We start from the raw sequence: 27161 nt of genomic DNA, 5'->3' as shown, positions 1-27161 counted from the left end.
GTCTTAGTGGTCTCTGAGCCCCCCACGTGTCGTCAAATGTATTTGATTTTTCTATGGTATGTTAAAGGTGCCTACAGCTTTAATATAGGTTTTTTTAATGATTTATAGAAATTGAAATAAAAAAATGAAAATGTAAAGAGAGGGGGTCTGTTGTCCTAAGGAGAGTGGGGAGAGTTTTTAGTTTTTAAAAGGCACTAATAATGCTAGATAGAGGAGTGGTTGGGATAGACTGTGTAAAGCCCTTCAAAATAAATAAATTAAACAGTAGGCAAAATCTGGGTCACCTTTTTCAGCCAGAGTGGTGGTGAAAGCAAATATTAAGGGAGCTGCACAAGGGGCTGTGGCTTAATAGGAAATTTTTAGAAGTGATAATTTAAAAACCCCAATACTTTAAACGCTTCAGAAGAATCAGGCGATGCACATTGTTAACCTGGGGAACGGTGTGATATGGTAAATCCAGGACAAACAGCTACAAAAGGGGGGTAGTAATTAGTCCCAGGGGATTAAAAGGCCCCTCCCTATCCACTGAGGAGAGAGAACCATGGGGCAATAGGGTTTAGCTGGAAAAGGGGTTGCTAGGGAATCAATTAGGTTCAGCTGACTCCAGCTACTTGGGACCTTTTTAAACCCTCCCCTGGGTGGTAGGAGGGGGAGAGTGAGGGAGTGAGAGGAGCAGGGAAGCTGCCAGTAGGCTGTTTGCAGCAAGACACCAGACCTTCCCAGTAGGGAGGCTGCACTCACTCCCCAGAAGGGAAGGAAAACATGCACAAGGGACTGACTGAGGAGAGGAGTAGCAGGACCCTGTGTCACCTATAAGGATTTGCCTTGCCCCAAACCTGAGTCTTCAAGGCTAAAAAGGACTGAGCCTACTGAGGCAAACAAGGTATTTTGCCACAGTGACCATGTTAATGTTATGTTCATGCTCCCTCCCTGATTCCTGCCTCCACTCACCTGAGTATTGCCTTTATTTAGATTTGGTGCATAAGAGATCATATCTAATCTATCTATTTATATGCTTCCCCAGCACCATAGTGTACAAGCATTTCACAATCTTGAATGTATTTTTCCTCACAACACCTTGGTGAGATACTATTTGTCAAAAATGGGATGTGGAGGGTTGGACCTAGCAGTGGAAGCAGTGGCAGTCTGGTGTAGTGCTTGGTGTGGTGGCATCTGGGCCAGGATCCAAAGCCTGAGGTCAGACCTGGACCCAGGAGCAGGTTCGGAACAAAGCAAGAGTAGGGCTGGGTGTGAGGCTGGAGCAAGAGCAGAGCTGGAGCCAGGTAAGGCTTGTGGATGGAGTTTGCATAAGAGAAACTGAAGATTTCCTGGACAGATGTCAGGATATGCTTCTATGGGCACAAGGTTCTGAAGATTCAGAGCAGGCTGCACAGCGGGGACAGGAGGCTGGTGAAGAAATTTGGCATCATGTGACCTCCAGAAGAAGAAAGGGGAACGTCCATGTACCAGCAACGCAGATGCAGGTAAGTAACCGTTTTCATGTTCTCTCCACAGGTACCAAAGCGGAGAGTGGACCAGATGATACGTCTGAGGGAAGGGAGCAGAAGGAGACTCCGCCAGTTGGAAGGCATGAGATGCACTGTCCTAGGGTTGGGGGTTCAATGACCACCGCTCCCAAGAGAAGGAGGCGGTTGGTGGTGGTCGGGGACTCTCTCCTCAGGAGGACTGAGTCATCTATCTGCCGCCCCGACTGGGAAAACCGAGAAGTCTGCTGCTAAGATTCTCAATGTGATGGAGAGACTGCCGAGACTCATCAAGCCCTCGGATCGCTACCCCTTCCTGCTTCTCCACGTGGGCACCAATGATACTGCTAAGAATGACCTTGAGCGGATCACTGCAGACTACGTGGCTCTGGGAAGAAGGATAAAGGAGTTTGAGGCGCAAGTGGTGTTCTCGTCCATCCTCCCCATGGAAGGAAAAGGCCAGGATAGAGACCATTGAATCGTGGAAGTCAACGAATGGCTACGCAGGTGGTGTCGGAGAGAAGTCTTTGGATTCTTTGACCATGAGATGGTGTTCCAAGAAGGAGGAGTGCTAGGCAGAGACGGGCTCCACCTAATGAAGAGAGGGAAGAGCATCTTCACGAGCAGGTTGGCAAACCTAGTGAGGAGGGCTTTAAACTAGGTTCACGGAGGAAGGAGACCAAAGCCCTGAGGTAAGTGGGGAAGTGGGATACCAGGAGGAAGCACAAGCAGGAGCATGGGAGGGGGGGCTCCTGCCTCATACTGAGAAAGAGGGGCGATCAGCGAGTTATCTCAAGTGCCTATACACAAATGCACAAAGCCTTGGAAACAAGCAGGGAGAACTGGAAGTCCTGGCAAAGTCAAGGAATTATGATGTGATTGGAATAACAGAGACTTGGTGGGATAACTCACATGACTGGAGTACTGTCATGGACGGATATAAGCTGTTCAGGAAGGACAGGCAGGGCAGAAAAGGTGGGGGAGTTGCACTGTATGTAAGAGAGCAGTATGACTGCTCAGAGCTCCGGTATGAAACTGCAGAAAAACCTGAGAGTCTCTGGATTAAGTTTAGAAGTGTGAGCACCAAGGGTGATGTCGTGGTGGGAGTCTGCTATAGACCATTGGACCAGGGGGATGAGGTGGACGAGGCTTTCTTTCGGCAACTCACAGAAGCTACTAAATCGCACGCCCTGGTTACATTGGAGACTTCAATCACCCTGATATCTGCTGGGAGAGCAATACAGCGGTGCACAGACAATCCAGGAAGTTTTTGGAAACTGTAGGGGACAATTTCCTGGTGCAAGTGCTGGAGGAACCAACTAGGGGCAGAACTCTTCTTGACCTGCTGCTCACAAACCGGGAAGAATTAGTAGGGGAAGCAAAAGTGGATGGGAACCTGGGAGGCAGTGACCATGAGATGGTCGAGTTCAGGATCCTGACACAAGGAAGAAAGGAAAGCAGCAGAATACGGACCCTGGACTTCAGAAAAGCAGACTTTGACTCCCTCAGGGAACTGATGGGCAAGATCCCCTGGGAGAATAACATGAGGGGGAAAGGAGTCCAGGAGAGCTGGCTTTATTTTAAAGAATCCTTATTGAGGTTACAGGGACAAACCATCCCAATGTGTAGAAAGAATAGTAAATATGGCAGGCGACCAGCTTGGCTTAACAGTGAAATCCTTGCTGATCTTAAACACAAAAAAGAAACTTACAAGAAGTGGAAGATTGGACAAATGACCAGGGATGAATATAAAAATACTGCTCGGGCATGCAGGAGTGAAATCAGGAAGGCCAAATCACATCTGGAGTTGCAGCAAGCAAGAGATGATAAGAGTAACAAGAAGGGTTTCTTCAGGTATGTTGGCAACAAGAAAGTCAAGGAAAGTGTGGGCCCCTTACTGAATGAGGGAGGCAACCTAGTGACAGACGATGTGGAAAAAGCTAATGTACTCAATACTTTTTTTGCCTCTGTCTTCACGAACAAGGTCAGCTCCCAGACTACTGCACTGGGCAGCACAGCATGGGGAGGAGGTGACCAGCCCTCTGTGGAGAAGGAAGTGGTTCGGGACTATTTAGAAAAGCTGGACGTGCACAAGTCCATGGGGCCGGATGCGTTGCATCCGAGAGTGCTAAAGGAGTTGGCGGATGTGATTGCGGAGCCATTGTCCATTATCTTTGAAAACTCATGGCGATCGGGGGAGGTCCCAGACGACTGGGAAAAGGCTAATGTAGTGCCCATCTTTAAAAAAGGGAAGAAGGAGGATCCGGGGAACTACAGGCCAGTCAGCCTCACCTCAGTCCCTGGAAAAATCATGGAGCAGGTCCTCAAGGAATCAATTCTGAAGCATTTAGAGGAGAGGAAAGTGATCAGGAACAGTCAGCGTGGATTCACCAAGGGCAAGTCATGCCTGTCTAATCTAATTGCCTTCTATGACAAGATAATTGGTTCTGTGGATGAAGGGAAAGCAGTGGACATGTTGTTCCTTGACTTTAGCAAAGCTTTTGACACTGTCTTCCACAGTATTCTTGCCAGCAAGTTAAAGAAGTATGGGCTGGATGAATGGACTATAAGGTGGGTAGAAAGTTGGCTAGATTGTCAGGCTCAACGGGTAGTGATCAATGGCTCCATATCTAGTTGGCAGCCAGTATCAAGCAGAGTGCCCCAAGGGTCGGTCCTGGGGCCGGTTTTGTTCAATATCTTCATAAATGATCTGGAGGATGGTGTGGATTACACCCTCAGCAAGTTTGCAGACGACACTAAACTGGGAGGAAAGGTAGAGCCGCTGGAGGGTAGGGATAGGATACAGAGGGACCTAGACAAATTGGAGGATTGGGCCAAAAGAAATCTGATGAGCTTCAACAAGGACAAATGCAGCGTCCTGCACTTAGGACGGAAGAATCCAATGCACCACTACAGACTAGGGGCCGAATGGCTAGGCAGCAGTTCTGCAGAAAAGGATCTAGGGGTTGCAGTGGATGAGAAGCTAGATATGAGTCAACAGTGTGCCCTTGTTGCCAAGAAGGCCAATGGCATTTTGGGGTGTATAAGTAGGGGCATTGCCAGCAGATCGAGGGACGTGATCGTTCCCCTCTATTCGACGTTGGTGAGGCCTCATCTGGAATACTGTGTCCAGTTTTGGGCCCCACACTACAAGAAGGATGTGGAAAAATTGGAGAGAGTCCAGCAAAGGGCAACAAAAATGATTAGGGGCCTGGAACACATAAGTTATGAGGAGAGGCTGAGGGAACTGGGATTGTTTAGTCTGCAGAAGAGAAGAATGAGGGGGGGATTTGATAGCTGCTTTCAACTACCTGAGAGGTGGTTCCAAAGAGGATGGATTTAGACTATTCTCAGTGGTAGCGGATGACAGGACAAGGAGTAATGGTCTCAAGTTGCAGTGGGGGAGATTTAAGTTGGATATCAGGAAAAACTTTTTCACTAGGAGGGTGGTGAAACACTGGAATGCATTACCTAGGGAAGTGGTGGAATCTCCTTCCTTAGAAGTTTTTAAGGTCAGGCTTGACAAAGCCCTGGCTGGGATGATTTAACTGGGGATCGGTCCTGCTTTGAGCAGGGGGTTGGACTAGATGACCTCCTGAGCTCCCTTCCAACCCTGATATTCTATGATTCTAAGATTCTATCAGACAGGGGAGAGTTCCGAGAATGAATTTAGCCTCTCCATAATAGCCTTGTCTTCCCTGAGTGCTCCTTTAGCACCTCGGTCACCCAGTGGCCACACTGAATGTTTGGCAGGCTTCCTGCTGCTGATGTAATTAAAAAAATGTTACTGTTAGTTTTAGTGTCTTTTCCCAGTTGCTTTTCAAATTCTTTTTTGGCCTGCCTAATTATACTCTTACACTTGATTCACCAGAGTTTGTTCATTTCTATTTTCCTCACTAGGATTTAACTTCAAAAGATGTCTTTTTGTTTCTAACTACCTCTTTTATTCTGCTTAGTCAAGGTGGCATTTCTTTCGTCATCTTACTCTTTTTGGTCAAATATGTGTGTGTGCATATGTATAGTTTGAACCTCTAAAATGATATTATCCTCTTAATACCAGGCACTCAAGGTCACCCATCTTACTATTTAGACTTCTTGTGTTTGTAGACAAGCACTTATAAAATTCGTCAGTATTTAGTTGTCTGCCTTTGTATGATATAATTGAATGGGACTCTTTTTTGTTTGACTGTTTCTCTTCAGTTCCTACCTGTACTTTATCAACCTCTGTCATCTCTTCTTTACCAAGATATAGAGTATCCCCTTTAATAAATCGTCCCCTAAGGGATGTAGCTGTCTGAACTGTATGTTCCTCTGCACCTGTCAGCTTTCTCTCAGTCCTTAGTTGAAAAATTCCTCTATGATCTTTTTAATTTTACATGTCAGCAATCTGGTTCCATTTTGGTTTAGGTGGAGCCCATCCTGGACTTGAGTTTCTTACCTAGCAGCCTACATATGACCTCCAGGACTCCTATCCTACCTTTCCCTATGTTACTGGAACCTACATGTACCATGATCACTGGTTCCTCCCCAGCACTGCATATAAGTCTATCTTGGTGTCTTGAGAGGTCTTCAACCTTCACACCCGGCAGGCAATTCACCATGCAGATCTTTCAGTCATCAGAAACCAACTATCTACGTGTCTAATAATCAAATCCCCCATTACTATTACCTGTCTCTTACTAACAACAGAGGTCCACTCCCCCAGAGAGGTATCCTCAGTGTGATAGGATACCGTGACATCATCTGGAAGGAGGGTTCCAATTAAGGAATTTCTTTCCTCTGCTCCAGCTTGATGTTCTCCTTCCCCGAGACTTTCATCCTCCTCACCAGCACAGTGGTCATTTGGTTTCATCATTCACGTACATCACTGGATGCAACAGGAACAATAGGTGACATTGATTGAGAAACTCCTGAAAGTTCCAGCAGAATTCAGATCTCTCTGCTAGTAGGATCTTCAGACCTAGGTCTTGGGCTATTGTGGGTAATGGTGCAGAGGGGCCCAGGACTGCTGGGACATGTGAGTGCAGGAAGGCATTTTCCCATTATAGCTGGGCCACTTGGTTCTGGTGGTTTGAACTAGCTCTGCCATCTCAATGGCAGGAGTGCCTGGAGATTTAATTTTGACTGTAAAGGGGCACTTGCAGGCATAGAAGAACCATCTTGGCCACTGGTTCCTGATAGCACAGTTTGCCCAAACTCAGAAACTGAGATGTGGAGGGTCAGGCCTAGTGGCTGGAGCAGAGGCAGTCTGGCCTAGTGGTTGGTGCAGTGTCAGTTGGGCCAGGAACTGGAACCATAGGTCAGAGCCAGACTCAGGAGTCAAGAGCAGGTTAAGAACAAAGCAAAAGTAGCGGTTGGAGCAAGGGCAGGGCTGGAGTAGGCTAAGGCATGTGGAGTCAGTCCTCACTTTCAGGCAGGGACAGTTCCAAGCCATGAAGTGATGTTGGGTAGACTGAGCTGCTGTTTCTCCCATGAGGCTTATATATCTGCCGTGAGAATCACCAGACCAGCTCCTGGCTTGTGGATTGGCTGAAGGAATGACTTGGGGGAGATGATGGAAGCCTATAAAATCATGAATGGTATGGAGAAAGTGAGTAAGGAATTATTTATCCCTCCATATAACACAAGAACCAGGGGTCACCCAATGAAATTAGTAGGCAGCAGGTTTAAAACAAATATAAGGAAGTACTTCTTCACACAACACACATTCAGCTGGTGGAACTTGTTGCCAGGGGGTATTATGAAGGCCAAGAGTATAACTGGGCTCAGAAAAGAATTAGATGGAAGATAGGTTCATTAGTAACTATTAGTCAAGAGGGTCAGGGACTCAAATCTCTGACTGCCAGAAACTGGGACTGGACAACACATATTAAATTACCTTGTTCTGCTCACGCCCTCTGAAGCACTTGGCACTGGCCACTGTTGGAAGACAGGATCCTGGGCTAGATGGACCATTGGTCTGTCTCAGTGTGGCCATTCTAATGTGGCCTAATCAGGCTCTTGTTCAGGGATGAGTCATCATCTCATACAATTGTCCTGTTTTTGAGTTGGAGAACTGAGGCGCAGAAATCTGAAGGGCCAGATTGGTAAAGGTATTTAGGAGCCTAAAGATGCAGATAGATGCAGTGGTGGAGTTTCAAAATCTCCTAGATACCTAACTCCCATTATCGGGAATTTGGGAATTAAAAATCCCAGTAGGTGCCTAACTCCCAGGGGGAGTTAAGTACCTAGGCATTTTTGAAAGCCCCACTGAGTGCCTATGCACACTTTTAGATCATAGAATCATAGAGTTTAATTGTGGTGTAGATGTTGTGGTTTGGGCTGGAGCCCGGGCTCTGATACCCTCCCACCTCCTGGGATCTCAGAGCCCAGGCTCCAGCCCAAGCCAAAACGTCTACATTGCAATTAAACAGCCCCGTAGCCTGAGCCCCATTAGCCCAAGTCAGCTGGCATGGACCAGCCACAGATGTTTAATTGCACTGTTGACATACCCTAAGTGACTTTCCCCAGATCACACACAAATGTCTGTGGTGGATCCTATGGGTTTGTGCCCTCCGTAGCACAAACAGGATCCTGATCCTGACTGGGGCCCTTGGGTGTTTAATGCAATACAAATATAACGTCTGTATTTATTTCATTTAGTGTAAACATTTTCTATAGCTGCTATAAAAAGGTACATACATGCGGAACAGTAATTATTAGACAAAGTTCTGAACTCCAAATATCTCATAAGTAGATCTTTCCTCCAAATACTCATGGGGGGAAAAGCAGAAAAGAAATAGAAACAAAATGCTGGTCTCTGTTTCTTTCTCTAGATGTTCCTCTGACCTAGCAATATCACTTCTTTTTTGTCTGGATTCAGTCTGAGTTGGCATACTCCTATCAAGGTTCATGCCTCGCTTAGACACCACAGAAGGCCAGAAATAACAGAATCCAGAATGTTCTTTATTTTTTAGAAGTTTTTGTCTGATTTCCACATTTACTTGCACTAATGTCTTCATAATCTTTGCTTTCGTAAAACAAGTGAAATACTTTATTACAGCTCCAGTTGCAGCTATGTTTAAACCAACTTACCTCAAATCTTTTCCATAATGTACATGCCGGCCTTTCTTTTTCAGGCTTTAGATACATTTTAATGTAACTAGACTAGTTGGCTAATAATATGACATGAAATACTGATGCTCAGCTTGTTTCTCTTAAGCTTATTAGTTAACAGCAAGAGTAAGAATTATCTTTTCTGGCTTCTTTTTGTGCTTTAGGTTAAGTACAATCAATAATAAGAGTTTTGAATCACTGTACTTCAGGTTTCGGTTTGACTGAAAATGATGTCAAATTACACTCTGGGGATGAGGTTCAGTCCCGACTGAACTCAGTGGGAGTTTTGCCATTGACTTCAGTGGCACCAGGATTTCACCCTAGATCTCAAAGGTTATCTTGGACCTACTTATAAAGTTAATAGGTGTTTTTTTAATTAGTGTTTGTTTTCTTTGTAGATTTTCACAGCATTGCCACCCTTCACTCTGGGAATCTTTGAACGATCATGTACTCAAGACAGCATGCTTAGATTTCCCCAGCTCTACAAAATTACTCAAAATGCAGATGGGTTCAACACAAGGGTAATGGGAAATCTTTTATTTTTTAAAAAAAATTAAAAGAAAAATGCTAGCATATTTTCAAGTCCTGTTTTTTTTCAATCTTAAAGGCCTCATTCAGTTTTACTTCAGTTTTATGCCAGCATAACTCCCTTGAAATCAGGGTTGTCCTTGCTTCCTAGAATGTTGTGTTCTTTTGAAAGTAATTTGCTGTTTCTGAGTACTGACTAGAAGAGAGGCCTGAACTAGAATAGTAGTCCTGAAGTCCATCCACATTTTGGGGAAGTTCAGATTAGGGCCCATATCTGAATATGAATTTTGCAACTCATAGCTTATTCTACCTCGCAATATATGGCCTGTCTGCATCTTTCAGAGAAGCTGGATGAGCTGTGCCTGTTTTTTAAGTTTCATATTGAAATGGTGCCATAATCCTACCTACCAGCCTTGCTCAGTATCTTTGTAAAGTTTTTCTTAAGTTAGGATGATTTTATTCTTCCTGTCATTGCTGAGGTTTGAGAATTATGCAGATAAAGTTACTCTTGCATTTTCTTTTAGTATTTTGGAGAATATCCTACACTTTCTGTTTCACTGATTTACTGACCTCTTTGTGCTAAGAAATTTCACCATTTGAGGTTTTGGGTTTTTTTTAATGAGTAATTAAATATACTCTTGAAACAAAGCAAGGTCCTAGGTTTATTTTGTCAGAGGGATTCTAAGATTTCAAAGAATAAAACTGCTGAATATCAAACCTCTGACATATGAGAAACATAAGACTTTTAAATGGGACATTGTGGGGTACAAAAAGTACTTTTCTTCATTAAAAGAACACAAAGTAACTGTTTCATTGTATTAATGGTCCTGTCTATCATCATGATAATTTGAGCGATTAAGCAAAGGTGAATCCACGTGCTCATATTCTGATGAAGATTTTGGGGGGTAATATGTTTGCCCTAGTATAATCTGACCTACTGTATTTAAAAAATCCTTCAACTGAAGCAAAGTTGTCTGGTGGTAGCACAGAGATTACGTAAAAAGTGGATGAGGAAATATATTTCAGAAAATTTCAAGTATTGCAGCTTAGGAGAAATATTACAGTCTGCCAGTAAACTTCACAATGAAGCATTTGTTGGGAGTTAGAGAGAGATCAAGATTTTTGGCGGACTCCTGACTTTCTTGGTTTGTTTTCCCTCAGGTTTTCTGGGGTCACTGCATCAACGCCTTGATCCACTCCATCATTCTTTTCTGGTTTCCACTGAAAGTGCTGGAACATGGTAACTGCTTCATTATTTCAAATGTCAGCAAGTAGCATTCAGTCTTCCCAGTGCCAATGTGTTTGCAGAGCTGGAGGTCACAATTGGTTCTAAGAAAACTAATGATGATAGACAGTTGGAGCAGTTATAGCTTCTAGCCTTGACCATTTATCAGCGCTGACCTTTGGAAGCCACTATTCTTGCATTTGACATGGATATCTTCCATATAGTGACTTCCATACCTAATTTTTAGTAAGCCTCTTTCAGTCACACACTTATGTCTTCTGAACGTTCTGAAATAAAACATGGGTTCAGGCACACACACAAAATCTTCAGTTTTCTTTCCTTTTCAAATATTTTCATTCCTCATGCCACATACTTGTACAGTGTTCATATAGTGAGTTTTGTATCCTTACAATAGGGAAACCTTTTGCTTTATATTTGTTGGGCCTTTTAAATTCTACAATAGACTCTTCCCAAATTGCCTACAAAATGCAGGGTAATTTCCAGAGTGTCCCAACCAAATCCCATTGAAGTAAATTGAAAGTGCTTCTGTTCACTTAAGTGGAAGCTGGATCAGGTTCAGAGTTAGAAAAATTAGGAAAACAGAATTTGCCTTATCAAATGAGACAGTGACATCCTCAAGTCTGGTATCCTGCAGCTGCCAATGGCAACTGCCTGGTACTTTACAGAAAGACAAGAAATCCCACCATGTACCCAGCCAGTTTGTACATGGCATTACTCCTGGGGGAATTCTGCACCACTGCACATGTGCAGAATTTATGTCCCCTGCAGATTTCTTTTCTTCTCTGCAGAAAAATGACTTTCTGATGGGGAAGCAAAAAGAAGCCACAAGAGTGGTCAGACGACCCTCCCCTGCAGTATGTTTCCGGTGCCCAGGGCAGCCAGCAAAGAGGTAAATCACTGTGGGGCAGGGGGCATGACTGGAGAAGACCTGGCTGGTGGCTCGTACCCTGTGCTGGGCTCAGCTAATAGAGGATGGGACTTCTTCTTCCCCTGCACAGCATCCGGGGCCATGTCAGACCCACCCCCAGATTTCTCCCCCCACTGTAGAAAGCTCTGCAAACTCCCGCCCTCCCCATGCTTCCTGCACCCATCAGCTCCTCAGCTGCAGGGGGAGGGATTACTGTACAGTGAGTTGCTCCCCCATCCACCCAAACCATATGCATCCAGACCCCCGTATACCCAGACCCTCCCACCGAGCCTTATCCCCCCCCCCCGCACTCAGAACTCCCCCGACGAGCCCCACTCACCTTGCACCTGGACCACCCCGACAATCCAACCACACCCAGATTGCCACCCTACTGAGCCCCAACCAGCTGCACATGGATCCCCACCCCACTGAACTCCACTCCCCCAGCAACTGGAACCCCCCCCATTGAGCATGCCACACCCAGACTCCCCTGCTGAGCTCTCTCCCTCCCACACCCAGATCCCCCCCCCCACTGAGCCCCAACCACCTTTACTGGACCCCCCCTTCAGAGTCCCGTTACCATTGCACTCAGAACCTTGCAACAAGCCCCTGTGTATCCAGATCCACTCCCCACAGATCCCCTACTGAGCTGCCTGCACCCAGATTGCCTCACACAGTGCCCTCTCAACTCACACCTGGATCCCCCCACGCTAAGCCCCTCCACACTTGGATCCTGCCTTGCTGAGCCTGCCTGCCCACACTGCTGCACCAGGCACTGAGGGCAGGGCCCCTGGGGTGTTTTGGGGCAGGCCCGGTCCTTGCACTGTTAGGGTTGGGTGCAACCTTACCGCTGAGTCTGTGTCCCGGGGGGAGCTGCACAGTGATCTCCCACCTCTGTGCAGCCAGTGGCCTGTGCTCCCCAATGCCATGCTGGAGCCTCCACATTTATATGACCAATAAATTTTGGAGAATTTTGCAATATTGTGCACAAATTTTTTAATTTTTGGGCACAGAATGCCCTCAGGAGTATACATGGACAGGACAAACCCTTACAGTCTATCTACCTGACTCAAGAAATAGGATTACTCATATCTTATCATGCATAACAACCAGTGTTATTATTGGGTTAAATTAAACGGCTCCTCTCTAAATTCTGTTTTAGGTTGATCTGTCCAGAGGTTACAATTAAGAAACTTTTGTTTGTTTATATTTTTTCCTTAACTTCTTGATCTGTCCCTAACTATTATCTTAAAGTGCCCTTTTAGGTGTCAACAAATGAAATAGATATGGATGCTCCTTCTCCAATATTAATTTCATTTCTGAAAAATTATGCTAACTGTGAGTGTAGACAGTTCCTTTTATTCTCCAAGGAGAGGTGAATATAAAGTTTTCAGCTTTCTTTATGTTGGAGTAAAAAGTGTTTTTAAAGCTTCAGACAATGTTTCATTCACACTGGGATGTTCTTTACCTACTTGAGTTCCTTAGGATAAAGACTGCATATGTTCAGTGAATGGGCACTTGTATAGCCCTAAAGATAGATGTTTTCTGCATATCTTCAGATTCTTTCTTATTAACAGAAAGGTCTTTCTTTGCAGGGCCACTGGGTTCCCAAAGAGTGAAGTCATGAAATGCAGTATAACGTTAGAATATTTTTTTAAAAATCTAGTAATTACATTGAAAATTACATAGATAATCTGAATTTAAGTGTTTCCCATGACACTGTACGATAAGTAGCATATAATCAGAGTAACTAGGCCAGATTATATTCGATCTGTGACAATCAATATGGCCACACAAAGACAAATTTCACTACAAACCTAAACAGCAGACACTAAAGTAAGCCTCTCTTGGCATCGGTAAGATGCACTGGAGATAATAGGCCTGATTCTTCATTGCTCTTCAGCTTTGTTTTTTTTAACCCCAGTGCAAAGGTAGAACAAAGTGTAGTTAGTCCTCCCATTCTGATTTGGTAACATTTTACACCCAGCTTACACTGGTGTCGAGGACTACACAAGGCAAAAGCCAATGGAGATCAGGACCACTGTCTTCAGTAAGAAGAGATAAGGTGATTACAGATTCCTATGACAAGAAACCAAACAAGCTCCTATCCATACTGGCTAGGAAGCAGTTTTAAATCACACAACACTTTCAGTAAATAACTTTTATCTCTCTCAGTAGCCAGGGATGCCAAACTGGCAAGGCCTAGGCTAAAGGATTCAGAGGGGGAAAAGTAAGTTACAGTTCTGACCCCCATCATTTGTCCAGTACCTTCACCTTGATCATCTTGCTCAATCGGTCCTTCAGCCCTTGTATAGATTGCACCAGTCACAACACATCTTCCATTCTTCTCGTATCCTGGCCTTCCTTCTCCATGTGTAGCCATGTCTTTTCACAATAAAATCTTCCATCACCATCATTTCGCTTCATATTCCTTCGTTTCTCTAGCAAGTTCCGCATTTCCTCTGAGATTCTTCCCTTCGCTCTTTTCAGTCTTTCTTTCTCGGCTAATTTCACGCATTGCCTCAACTTATCAGTGAAGTTTTTATAAGCCTCATTGCAGTTATCTATAAAACTCCAGTCTTCCTTGGAAATGTTCGCTTTAAAGATTGCCTTGTCAAATATTTTTGGCCCCTGTCTCTGATTTGCCATCTGTAGTGCTTTCTTCTCCACCTTTTCGTTGAAGTTGAGCTGTGCTCTGAGCAAGTGATTGTCACTACCGGTGATAAATGATGGTACTACTGAGATGTCTTGTACAATGCACTACTTATTGATCAGAATATAGTCAGTCATCGTCGTCTTCTTCTTCACATTGAGCGCAATCCATGTTCACCTCCTCTTGGCCTTCTTCTTAAACCAGGTGTTAACAATGAACATTTCTTTTGTCTCCACCAGAGTTGCCAGTTGCTCTCATGGATTCTGTTCACCAGTGCCATACCTTCCAGTGAACTTTTCACCTTCTTTCCCTCTTCCAACTTTGGCACTGAAATCTCCCTTCACAATCGTATATGTGGATTTTTGAGTGAGGGTTTCCTCGAGCTCCTGATAGAATTCTTCCACATCGTCATCTTTGCTTGTGCTTGTGGGAGCACAAATCTGAATAACCTTCAGCATGCTGTTCTTGTTCAGTTGGAGGTGTAGCACTCCAATGCATGATGGCTTGAACTTGCAGGAGATTATTTTTGAAGACCATTCCTTGTTGGTGATGAAGCCAGTTCCTCCAACGGTTCTCACACCTTCTCCTTTTCCCAACATGATGGTACGTTTGTCTCTCCACTTCACTTTCATCTCCTTTCTTTGTCGCATTTTGCAGAGACCAAGGATGCCGCAGGCTGTCCTTGCCTTCTCCTCCATTAGATGCTTGATCGAATTGCCTCTCATCAGTGTCCTGCAGTTATAGGTGAACACTGAGAGGGCAGTCCTTTTTCTGGCCCCTGAGATTCTTAACAGCCTCTCGTCAACTGAATTCCCCCCCACCATCGTAGAATGGATCGAGGTGCACACGAGGAGTTGGGGCCCATGTATTCATGTTGTTTTAGCCATTTTTTCATGTACCCACTGGCTATGCTGTCAGTGGCATGTTTACCTCCTCAACTTAGCTAGCACACCACCTCAAGAAGGAGGACACTGTCCTCTCCCTGGGCTGGTAGTCTGACACCTTAATAGCATGGTTGAACATACTGAAGAATACACTCCACTATCCTCGCTGTCAGACAAGGCAGCTGTGCCACTTTGAGGCATTGAGGTAGAATTCTGGAGCAGTGTCCAGTACCACTTCCATGTAATGACTGAGCAGCAAATCTAAACTGAGTGGTCAGTGTAACTACACTGATTGGACAATAGGTGATTGCAAATGTCTTTTTACCTACAAAGATCTAAGTTCAAATGCTGTTTAGTTCATACGTGAAAACAGGCCTTTAATGGACTTTTCTCCACCTGACTACAATTTGGAATAACTAAAGTAGGCATGATTGACAGCTCCTATGCAAGAAAGGGTTAATGTTTGAAAATTGAGAGTATTGATGAGAAGGACAGAGCTGCATCAGCAGAATGCTGTTGGGAAGCTGAAAAGAGCTGCTGCTTCTGCTTGAATGAAGATCCATGATCAATGTAAGACTAAAGTCATACCAGTAAATGATCCCAGTTTGCTAATATGAAGTCCAGTCCTGCATGTAAATTCAAAAAGTGAAACCACTCAAGGTCATAAGCACTATGCCAATACTATAAGTGTTTATAGGATCAGGCCCAAGGTTTTATCATAGGTCTGTTCCAACTCCAGACTTGTATACTTCTCTAGCAGACATCTTGAAAACATAAATGGTGCTCGTGCTTGGGTAATGCTTGAAGGTTTCAGTAATTATGAGTCCATTTGGCATTCATGTGGCTGTCATGTGTTCTTTCATAGGCTTCTATTTAAAGTTGGCAAGCGCTAAGAATGACTAAATGGACACTTGAAGTATTGCCAAGCTTGGCACTTTCAGGTGATAAATCAACCTGTACTCACCCTTCTGCACTCTTTCTGCCAGGAGAAAGGGTGTGTCTGAGACTGAATGCCAGTCAGTTGATACACTAATACCCATTAAGATGTTTTAGGCGTCACATGTATCCACTACAAATCTCTTGTCTTTTTTTTTTTTTAAACCAACCTCATTTGGCTACAAATCACTTTGTGTTTAAAAACTGTTTACTTCAAAGGAATATCAAAATTTAAAAAATATTAGCAGTATCAATATGCAGCACAGAGTGACACAGAAAATGCATTAGCTCTTCTAGACAATTTGTTTGTTAGTGCCTGGCAAACATTCATTCTCTCACTAAAATAGTTTTTAACAACTAAGGTTGTGACTGTGCTATTTCTGAGCATATAAAGTGCTATTTCTGAGCATATAAACACAACACTGCATTACCAATTTCTAACATAATGCTTTTTTTAAAGTGCTTTGAGAAGCATAGGGTATGAAAGGCACTCTACAAAGACAAATTTGGGAGAGATTTTTTCAAGCACGTTATTGAAAATCTTTGCCTTTGAAAATATCCCCTTTATTCCATTCTGTTGATACACTGATTATCAAATATGATAAGCTTTGTTATCTCTCTTTCAGATGCATTGTTCACAAATGGCCAAGGACCAGACTATTTATTTGTCGGAAACATCGTTTATACAGTAAGTTCTTAGCATTTATATCTTAGCAATTTTGCTGAATAGTAGAGTTGCTTTCAGTCACACTGGTATACATCGGTAGGTGTACGAGTGAGATCAGAATTAGACCGTGTGTGTGTGTGTGTGTGTGTGTGTGTATATATAAAAGTTTTGTCTTTTCCTTTTCATTCCCTCCTTCAGAAATTTACTGAACAATATTGTGTAAAAATTATGCTTTTAGTTCTGTTAGGTGTCCAGAGGCCTTTGGGGATGGGCAGCTATAAATAAAAGTATTGTTACTTTTAGAAGGGGAAAAGTTAAACAGCTAGGCGTGGGATATACATGCTGAATATAATATATTTCCTCCATTTCTTTCTTTCCACAGTATGTTGTGGTTACTGTTTGTTTGAAAGCTGGTTTAGAAACTACAGCATGGACTAAAGTAAGTGGTCCTCAATCTTTTTTGGTATCTTTCTTGCCCACATCTTTCTTCATATTGTATGTTACATTTTAATATAGAAATTTACAATTTTTCTTATTCAGGTTTGAAGTGGAGAGAGTGTAGGTGTATTTTCATCTGGGTTACAATTCTCTCTCATCTGGAGTTACATCACTGTTTTCCTTGCTTTTCACTTCATAGAGCATGTTTGTATTAGGAGATAACTGCAGGTGACATTACCAAATTCACGGCTGTGAAAAACGCATCACAGACCGTGAAATCTGGTCTCCCCCCATGAAATCTGGTCTTTTAGGTGTTTACCCTATACTATACAGATTTCACAGGAGACACCAGCGTTTCTCAAATTAGAAGTCCTGCCCAAAGGGGATTTGCAGGGGGGTCACAAGGTTATTTTAGGGGGGTCGCGGTATTGCCATCCTTACATCTGTGCTGCCTCCAGAGCTCAGCAGCCAGAGAGCGGTGACTGTTGGCTGGGCATCCAGCTCTGAAGGCAGCGCCCCGCCAGCAGCAACGCAGAAGTAAGGTAGCAGTACCGCAACCCCCTGCCCCCTACAATAACCTTGTGACCCCTCCATAACTCTGTCTTGGGTCAGGACCCCTAGAGTTACAACACTATGAAATTTCTGATTTAAATAGCTGAAATCATGATATTTACTATTTTAAAAATCATACCATGAAATTGACCAAAATAGACAGTGAATTTGATAGGGCGCTAAGCATAATGTAATGACAAGGACATGGCATCAAAACTTTGAAAAGAAAGAGGGGAAAGTGAGGAAAGAGAAACATTTTTTATTAGCCTGGCTCCTGTAAACACTATTGGCTATTACTTGCTGTGAAATAGGTAGGCATACCATAGGTGGCAGAATCTAGGGTAATAGCATCCCAGAAATCCAATGATTTTCTCTCTTGATGCCTCCTTCACAGAATTTTTTCAGAAATATTAACACCTACATTTTTCAAAATGACCAGTGATTTTGGGGTGCTTCAATTTTTAGGCACCCAATTTGAGACATCTTATAGGAGTTTGAGGTGTCTTAAGTGGGGCACATAAGAATCAAGGCATCCAAAATCACTAATAACTTAAAAATGTAGGCCACAGAGTACTCTGCAGGTTATATATGGTTCAGCTGCAAATAACTTTCTTTTTGTAACTGTTAACTATACCAAACTCTTTGGAACAGGGGCTATTATGTCTGTGAAGTTTCTCACAAATCATTTATTCTTATTTGCATAGTAACAATAAAGGTTTAACCCAGTGGTATTACTAGTATAAATGGAGTGAAGTGGTCTTGTGTTCTGCGCACAAGCATGTGATCCAGGGGCTCTTGCATTCATATCCCATCAGGACCCCACTGACTCCCTTAATGGACTTCACCAAGTCCTTTAATCTCACTGCCTCCGCCCCTCCAGCTTTAAAATGTAACAGTACTTACTTACATACCTCACAGAGGAGTCGTGAGGATTAGTTAGTTAATGTGTCTACATTCTGAAGATGAAAAAGTGGATCGTTTTATTTGATTTTATTATTTTGAATGTGGTACCTCATTCCCCCATCTGAAAAATATAAAAGAACATAAGTGCTATTTTTGTCGCTGTTTGTTCATAGATTTTTTTTTTTATGATGTGTAGTTCAGTGCCATTTTAAAATGTAAAAACATTCATTAAAAACAAATGAACCCCACACACACTCTAAGTGGATGCATCCAAATCTGCTTCCTAGACATATGGGGCCTCTTCAAATCCTGTAACATTCAGAATAATTTGATGTTTCTTATCCCTCTTCCCTGAATAATTATCCCCATGTGACTGAAAAGACACCAATTACTGACCCTCCTGCTTTCTGAATTTAGCCAAAAAGGCACTTATACTGGTCAATAAATCCCTATGTTAATTGATACTAGAATTTTATGAATAAAATGTCAGCATGTGCAAAAAATCTTCCCTGTCAGCAGGACAAGGTTTTTTTCTCCTTTCTTTTATATATTAGTCGCATGAGATTTTCTGATATAAAAATAATATAAAGAAAAGTTCCTCCTAATTCCTCACTCACTGACTTGGGCCCTGTGGTGATTTGCTTCTCCTTGGGGGCTTTGTGTTGGTAACACTTATTGTTTCAGCTGTGAGGGAATCAATGCATGAAGAACATTCGTAGTACTTGAAGAGTATTAAATGTATGACTGAAAGCCTCTTCTCCATCATCAAGTGGATTGGTTACACGCAGGTTTATTCTCAAGAGTGAGAGATACACTTGGCCACATGAGAGAATGTGATAGGTATAACTGAAAGCTCTAAATATAGAACTGACACAGATGCATAGCAGTTCTTATCCTGACTTATCCGGTAAGCAGCGTGGAGGGAATGGTCTAACCAATGGTCGTTCCATGATGTACAGCTAAAACTTCAGAGTGGCACAGTTCAGAATGACTTATTGTTGTACATAGTTTATATGTAGCATGGCCACAGGCTCTTCACAACTAACATTTATAGTAACTCACCTTCCTACCTCAGAAGAGCTTACAAATGAATTTAAACAGATAGGATACACAGATCAGCAAGAGAAAACTGGAGACACTATGGGCGTGATCTTCCTTTGACTTACATTGATTTTATACCTTCAACGGTTACTTCTGGTTTACACCCATGTACATCAGACTAATCAGCCAGTTCATTTTAGTGTGAAATCAACAATGTGAGACAACCCAAATTAAGTGTTTAAGGAGGAATTGCAAGCAGGAGGGGGAGGGCACATAGCATACAGAAAGTAGGAGGCTGTTCCAAGCAAAGGGATCATGAAAGAAGGCATATGGCTGAAAGCTGGAAAACAACATGTATGAAGTGTTGGGAGAAGCGATTAATATGGCTATAAGAAGAAAGATGGGGAGGACGTGAGAGAAGAGATGTAAGTAGGGGCAGCATCACAGCATGGTGAAAGTGAGGCTGAAGAGCTTAAAGCTGTTGTAGAATTAGAGAAGCATCTAGTGAAGGGTTTGCAGAGAGGGGCAATGTGGTTGGAGCAAGGGGAGAGGAAGATGCTCTTTCATCCTCATTCTACATAAATACACCTATTAAAAAGCAAAAAAAAAGTCCTTATAGATCTTCCTCTGCTTATTTTTGTCTCTGCTAATCTTAGTGACTCTAGCAACTTGTAGCAGAAGCTTCAATCTGAACAGTGCTGAGTCTGCTGGCTTATTGCTTGAAATTGCTGCAGCTCAGAGGGAGCAGTAATCTGCTCTGAAAATATGACTTTTTGAAGGGTATTTTTCTCATATAATTCTATTTTTTCTTTAAATATGAATTCCTGCAGCAGCACCACAAGAGCCGAATGCTGGGAAATGTTCAGTGCCCTCAGCTACTATGGAAGTGTCTGATTCAGGAGAGCACTTAAGTATGTGCTTAAGTCCATCCCTATTTAGGAAAGGACCTAAGCATGTGTTTTAAGTGCTTATCTCAATCAGAACTAAAGTCAGTGGGAGATGATGACACTAACATCTTGTGAGATTGAGCCCATAGTGAGCTGTTGGCAGGTTCCTCACAGCTCCAACAGAAACAAGCTGCCCCTGTATTATTTACATTTATTTAAAATGAAATAAACATTAAAAACTGTAAGAAAAACTTTTAAAATAGTAAATAAAATGGGTTGGTTTTTTAGAAGCTGCCTCTTCAGGAGACAGTATGCTCTAAGCAAATAAATCATTTCGGCTTTCTGCCTCACATTTTGTCATCTATAAAATTAAGGCACTAATATTTCCAAATCACCCCATCAGGCTGTTTTGAAGATTAATAAGTTCATTTTATAAAGCAACTTTAACACACTTAGCTATGTAAATGCTATTAAATATGTAATGTTAATGTAATATAAATACTATTAAAATTATTTGTTTAAAAATTCTGGTCCAGTATGTATTCTAAATATTTTTACTTGTTTTTTTATTTTTTTTTGACCACCTACAAGCTGTCAAAATACATATGCATGAGAATGCAAATTGCAAAATAGGACCTTGTTAAATGCCCTGATGGTCCATCATATTTTACTCCAGAAAGGTCATCAGCATTCACATCTCAGAACGTGGATTAGTAAGATTCTCTTAACACATAATCAGGAAGTTCAATATATGTCTGTGATCAGCATTTAAAATATGTATTTATTATTAAGAACTATACACAGCATCTGTCGTGCCTTTTTCATCCAGGATCTCAAAGCACTTTACTAGCATTAATTAAGCCTTATAGACTTTAAGGTCAGAAGGGACCATTATGATCATCTAGTCTGACCTCCTGCACAATGCAGGCCACAGAATCTCACCCACCCACTCCTGTAACAAACCCCTGACCTATGTCTGAGCTATTGAAGTCCTCAACTCATGGTTTCAAGACTTCAAGGTGGAGAGAATCCTCCAGCAAGTGACCCGTGCCCCATGCTGCAGAGGAAGGCAAAAAACCCTCAGGGCCTCTGCCAATCTGCCCCGGAGGAAAATTCATTCCCGACCCCAAATATGGCGATTAGCTAAACCCTGAGCATGTGGGCAAGACTCACCAGCCAGACACTCAGGAAAGAATTCTCTGTAGTAACTCAGATCTCACCCCATCTAACATCCCATCACAGGCCATTAGGCCTATCTACCACTAATAGTCAAAGATCAATTAATTGCCAAAATTAGGCTATGACATCATATCATCCCTTCCATAAACTTATCAAGCTTAGTCTTGAAGCCAGATATGTCTTTTGCCCCCACTGCTTCCCTTACCGTACCCATGCAAAGCAGGTACTATTTTACTTGTTTGACAGATGAGTAAATTGCAGCACTGGAAATTGAGGTGATTTGTCACCTAGAAAAATCAGTGTCAGTTTCAGGAGCAGAATCTTCATGTCCTGGCTTATAGTCCCCCTGCTCTATCTGCTAGATAACAACACTCTCTCCTTTTTTTGAAATACAGTAACACTGTGTGTGTGAGCCCAAATAAAATAGCTTTCATGTCTTCAGTATTAAAGGTAAACTCAGCTTTCCATCGTAAGTCTGTAAACCCTCCTTTGTCAATAGTGTATACGTACAGTATACAGTCATTTATGACGTCACACTGTTTGTATTCAACTTCTGCAGCACATCTCCTTGGTCACTTTGGTATTATGGCATCCTTTTCCCTCATCCATTCTGTTTAGTTGTGTAGACTGTTGACTCTTCAGGGCAAGGATTGTCTTGCATATCCATAAATCACCTAGCACATATTTAAAAAATAGTCAGTACATAATAGTGATTATTCTTGTAGTCATTGTGTATAACATACTATTTGATTCTTCCAGTAATGGCTATGTTAGTGGTGCATGTGGCTTATATGCAGACATGCAATGGCATAATAGGACTTTTGTGGGTGTAATTCTAACTCATACCTTTGAAAACATCCACGTTGATGCATCACATAACTCAGTATAAGTAAAATGGGAACCAGGAGTCAGAGGGCACCTCAGAGTTCTGAGGAAAATCTGATGAGTTTCTGAAGCTACAAGTAAGATAGACTAGCTGAAAAGGCTGTCTGTCTGTGTCGTGGAGAAAAGATTAAAGAGGGGAGCTGTTCTGTGCTGTTTAAACCAGTCTGTGCCACTGGCCTAAAACCAAGTACAGTAGACAGCTGTAAGTTGAGACTGACAGAGATCTGGACAGAAAAAGACTCCTAGGAGAAAAATAATAATGTGGGCATTATTAAGTGGAAAGAGAGCTGTACTGTGTTCTCTTTTGTCACCTCTACAGTTTAGCCACCTGGCCGTTTGGGGAAGCATGCTGCTCTGGTTGGTGTTCTTCGGAGTCTACTCTGCCATCTGGCCCACCATTCCCATTGCACCAGACATGCTTGGACAGGTTAGTTTTCATGCTTGGATATGGGAAAGATTGGTGAGTGTGCTTTCTAACTGCAGTCTTTTGTCTTCAGTGCCTGGGGAAAGTAATATTACCTGCAGTGCTCATACAGCAACAGGATGATGCCTGTAAAGGAAATGCCTTCAGTGAGTGCACCTAAGCTTTAGTTAAAACATCCCTGCACCCTGCAAGTGTTAAAGTTTTACAACAGTAATTAAAACCAGTGAGCTTGGTTCTCAAAGCTATTCACAATGTAAGTCACTGTATGTGCTGTAGATAGTCTCTGGAGTTTTCCAGTTGATTTGGGTGGGAATGGACCTAAGCTCTTCATTAATAATGGCTTTGGGAGATTTTCTTGGTAACAAAGGTTTGACAAAATGCCAGACAAAAATTTGATATTTTAAAAACTTTGGGTTGTGTATTTCCTCTGTTCATATACTCAGTTTTCTACTATTCCTTTCCCCTAACTTGTTAAAAGAAAACAGAGTATGTACTTGAAAACAACTTATGGGATGGTCAGAAATAGAAGGGAAGCTTATATGTTATAGGTCCCCAGACAATGTTAGTGGAGTTCTGGATTTGTTCCTTCATTGTCAGTTGCAGGTGGTGAAATTCACCCTGTCATAATTTCAACCTATGGTGAACAGAGAGAATAATGAGCCTGTCAAAACTCCTTCAGTGAGCGTATTTAGAATAGGAGACTCCTCGGAAATGAGGGGATAGCAAATATACCATAAAATACTACTCCAAGCAAACTCCAATGCCGTCAGAGTAAGTTACTGGAAAAGATGCTCTTACAGCAAGTTTGGAGTTACCTTTAAAGATGCCTTTGTTTATAGAGAAGAGGAAAAGGCAAAATGAGAATGGTTAGAATAGTGGACCTAAGCAAATTAATTTTTATACAATGTCATCTTTGCACATCAGAAAATCAGAAACGCAAAGCACCCATGAACTTAATTAATGATTTGGAAGGTTACTTATCACATAATTTCATATAGTTGTTGGCATCCTTTCGTCTGTGAGAGACGGTGGGAATTGAAGCCTATGATGTAGTAATTCTGGCATCATTCTGCTTCAGCATGGTTCAGGTCTAATAAATATTTCATTAGATTGTGGTACAATGCAGAGGATAATGGAGATTTTAGTAGATTATCATGGACAGCTTTCTAAAGCAAGGAGAGAGAATGACAGCTGACAGGATGGGGATCAGCCGTCATATGACTGACAGAGACAAACACCAAATTCCTTTGATAGTATTTCATAATGTCCTCAGTGTGTTTCACAGTGCACATTTGCATCAGCAACTCTAATTCACATTTCCATAAATTAGGCTGAAACTTGATTAGGTCTCATACTTAGCCATGAGTCGGTTTTGCAATCTATAACAGCAGACTCTTAATGTTGCTATTAATGTGTCAGCATTTTTAATGCACAAGTGTCAAGGTAAACTAGTCCCACATATTAGAAGGCTCAGACTATAGAGTTCAGTTCCAGAATGCAGTGGTTTTTAGAACTTTTTTTTATTGCAATACCCCCCCCCCTCCAAAAAAAAGCACCATGACTGGAGTGGATGTTAACCACAATGTAACCCCCAGGTCCCAGAGCAAAGTAACTGATGTTAAATAGCATTTTATTTTTGCTTGAATACTTTCTAGAAAATGTTTTTCTACTTAAGCCATGTTATTTTATACTCTTTGGTTTTCCAGAACAAACGATGTCTTGAGATATGACATTAATATCTTGCTGAGGGTAAAACAATCCTTATTCTTGTGGAGAGCACAACATTTACATTCTGAGTGATTGAGTGAGATCATTAATGTAGTCCAATACTTGTATAGCTGTTCCTGGATCAGTAATCACTATCGAAGCCATTATGGAGTTGTTCATCATCTTAGGAAAAGTACAAGAGCCTTTGGGGACCAGGGAGTCATATGTAATATAATATATGTTTTCAACATAAAAATTAGTTTAAACCCTACCACTGTGTTGTAGTGTTATATTTTTGCTCCCTAGTTTGTATGCTTTGAGGGGAGGAGAGGTGAAAAAAGAGAGGTTTTTTACCTCTTGAAAATGATGGAAGATCCCTAAGATGGAGGAAGCTTCTGTAGAACTTGAATTAACTCGCACAGAGGCTCTCAAGAAGTAATTTGCTGCACAATATCAAACCATGGTCAAATGAGCAGGCACCATACTAGGCTACAGTCTGTAAAATGAATTGCTTCTCTTCTTCCAGGCTATTTAAATATTCCTTTGTTCCATCTCTTTTCCTTTTTGCAATTGTAAGTAATCAAGATGTGTTTAAAAGCAAAGTGGGACAGTGAAGAGTTTACGGTTTGTTTTAAAATCTCTCTTTCATTAGTGTTTCTAATTGTTTAAGTAAATTAATTTTCAACATGTATTAAACACTTCTACTACACAAAATGCTATAGCACTTAAAAGCAACCTAGTTCCTTTTGACTATAATGCTTAGTTAATGTCTATAACAACCAGTACATCCCATCATGAGTCAAAAATATGACATGCAAAGCATTTTATTCCATTTATTCACCAAATGTCTGCATGGAGAGTCTCAGATATTTAAGCATCTGAAAAGATGTATTGTTTCTGCTGGGGTTTATTAAACTATTGAATAAGTATTTCTTTCTCTTGTACATTATGTTTGGAGCATTCTCACATGGGGAAAAAATGCAGGTTTTTCCTTTAGGGCAAAGAGAAGTAACTACTGAATTAAAGAGTTATTCTCTACTGTCAGAGACAACATATTTATTTTGTTTTACTTAATGCATTTCATAATACAATAAATGAAACATAGTGCTAATAAGACAAAGCAGTGATAAAATCCCAGTGGAACTTAATGGAAATTTTACAATAATAAAAGAGATTTGACACTTTGGAAATTAAGTAGAAAATCTTTGGTAGCTTTTTGGTGGTAGCTTTTTTAAACCCATGCATTCATTCCCTAAACAGTACTAGAAATAGGAGTTGAAGTCTACACCTCCAGAAGGCTTTAAAATTGTATATGGCACGGGTGTCCTCAGCCTAGTCCCCTTGTTTTCTTGAGCCTCTTTGGGTGTTTTGTTTGTTTGCTTTTTGCACAGGAGGTAGTATTGAGGAAAGAAAGGGATCTACAATCCTTGCCTCTTCATGGTCTGAGTTGTGCACATGTGCCAGTTTGGACTAGCTCTGTTTTGAATGAAAATTTCTGCAAAGAGAGAATACTGCACACACTGGGCACCAGTCTGATCCCTTCTCCCTGTTAGTATGTGGAATTCATTGCCTCAAGATATTATTGAAACCAGTAGCTTTGTACATCAATATATAAATATGTACTTATAATGTACATAATATGGACGAGATGGTGCCATTAGGAAATGTCTGTTACTGCTGCCCCAGGGAGAGGCTGCTTGTCTTCTACTAAACTCCTTTTTGAGCTGCAGCTAATTACCCTCTGTGTGGCCAGCCAGCTCTGTGTGGCCAGCCGGCCACATCAGGGTGCAGGGCCATAGCCTTGCCTATTTCCTGTCCCTTTTGGGGTGCATTATACTGTAAAAGGAATAGGGATGGGCTACAATTCTGCCTGTCCCTTACCTGGGCCACATAAATGGGGTTTCTGGGGTGGGGGGATTGTGAGACAGTTTTTGTCCTTCTCTCCTCATTGAGTGCCAGACATAAAGTCAAGGGAGGCTTTGGCCCTATGTAAATAAGAATAACATATGTGGTTGCACTCACTAAAATAAAAATATATTGAGCCTCGAGTCTTAATCTGAATACCAGCCGGGCTCAAGAAGATTCCCCCCTACCCTCTCTTCCCAGGTTGTTATAATGTATTGTTATGTGCTTTATGGAAGGTTTATGCTTTGCTCTGGAGCATCTGGAATTAGCCATTGGTAGAGACAGGATACCACTGATCTCTTCCAATTTAACAGTTCCTGTCTTTCCCCCTCTCTATATAAGCATCTTATGTTGGTCTTTGCCTCATTAATTTTCTTCCAAAGGCTCAAAGGTGATTTGTGTCATACATAAACTTCATTGTCCATTTTTAGTCTTGTTTTTTCTTTAATAAAATAAAATAAAATAAAAAATTCCTGTGCTGTGGTTAGTCTGATGTGTTCGGCATTTAGTGGTGGTGAGGTTTTGTTTTGGGTTTTTTGCTGGGTGACATGTTGTATGCAGTCATGTTCCAGACCTATGATTTAAGTATTGTTTTGACCACAATATTTTGATTACAGATCAGCATTACTAATGTCTTCCACATTTGAGGCTTTTTGCCCTCCCAATGGTTGGAAGAGCCAGAGTTGGCACTGTACCTTCAAGTTTTTTGTGCGTAAATCTGCTTCTAGCTTCTAATACTTCTCTTGCCTCTTCTTAGTTTCTTCTTATCTTTTCTTTTGTCAAGATGAGAATCACTGATCTCTTAACCAAAATATCTTTTTGTAACCATCAGCCCTACAT

The 27161-nt window shown here is 41.9% G+C and overlaps 1 protein-coding gene across 3 annotated transcripts in view; it reads left to right on the top strand.

Moving 5' to 3' along the window:
• The window catches only part of ATP8A2 (ATPase phospholipid transporting 8A2), a 652386-nt gene that overhangs the window by 481110 nt on the left and 144115 nt on the right, over positions 1-27161 (top strand). For all 3 annotated transcript variants that reach the window (XM_027821585.3, XM_043530953.1, XM_043530957.1), the window contains 5 exons: positions 8978-9100; positions 10269-10347; positions 16360-16421; positions 16783-16839; positions 22605-22712. In XM_027821585.3, the coding sequence (XP_027677386.3) occupies positions 8978-9100; positions 10269-10347; positions 16360-16421; positions 16783-16839; positions 22605-22712 (429 nt within the window). The remainder of the gene's footprint in view (positions 1-8977; positions 9101-10268; positions 10348-16359; positions 16422-16782; positions 16840-22604; positions 22713-27161) is intronic.

Source organism: Chelonia mydas, chromosome 1 (assembly GCF_015237465.2).
Source record: "Chelonia mydas isolate rCheMyd1 chromosome 1, rCheMyd1.pri.v2, whole genome shotgun sequence".
NCBI classification, from domain to species: domain Eukaryota; kingdom Metazoa; phylum Chordata; order Testudines; family Cheloniidae; genus Chelonia; species Chelonia mydas.
This window is presented reverse-complemented; position numbering and strand designations above follow the sequence as displayed.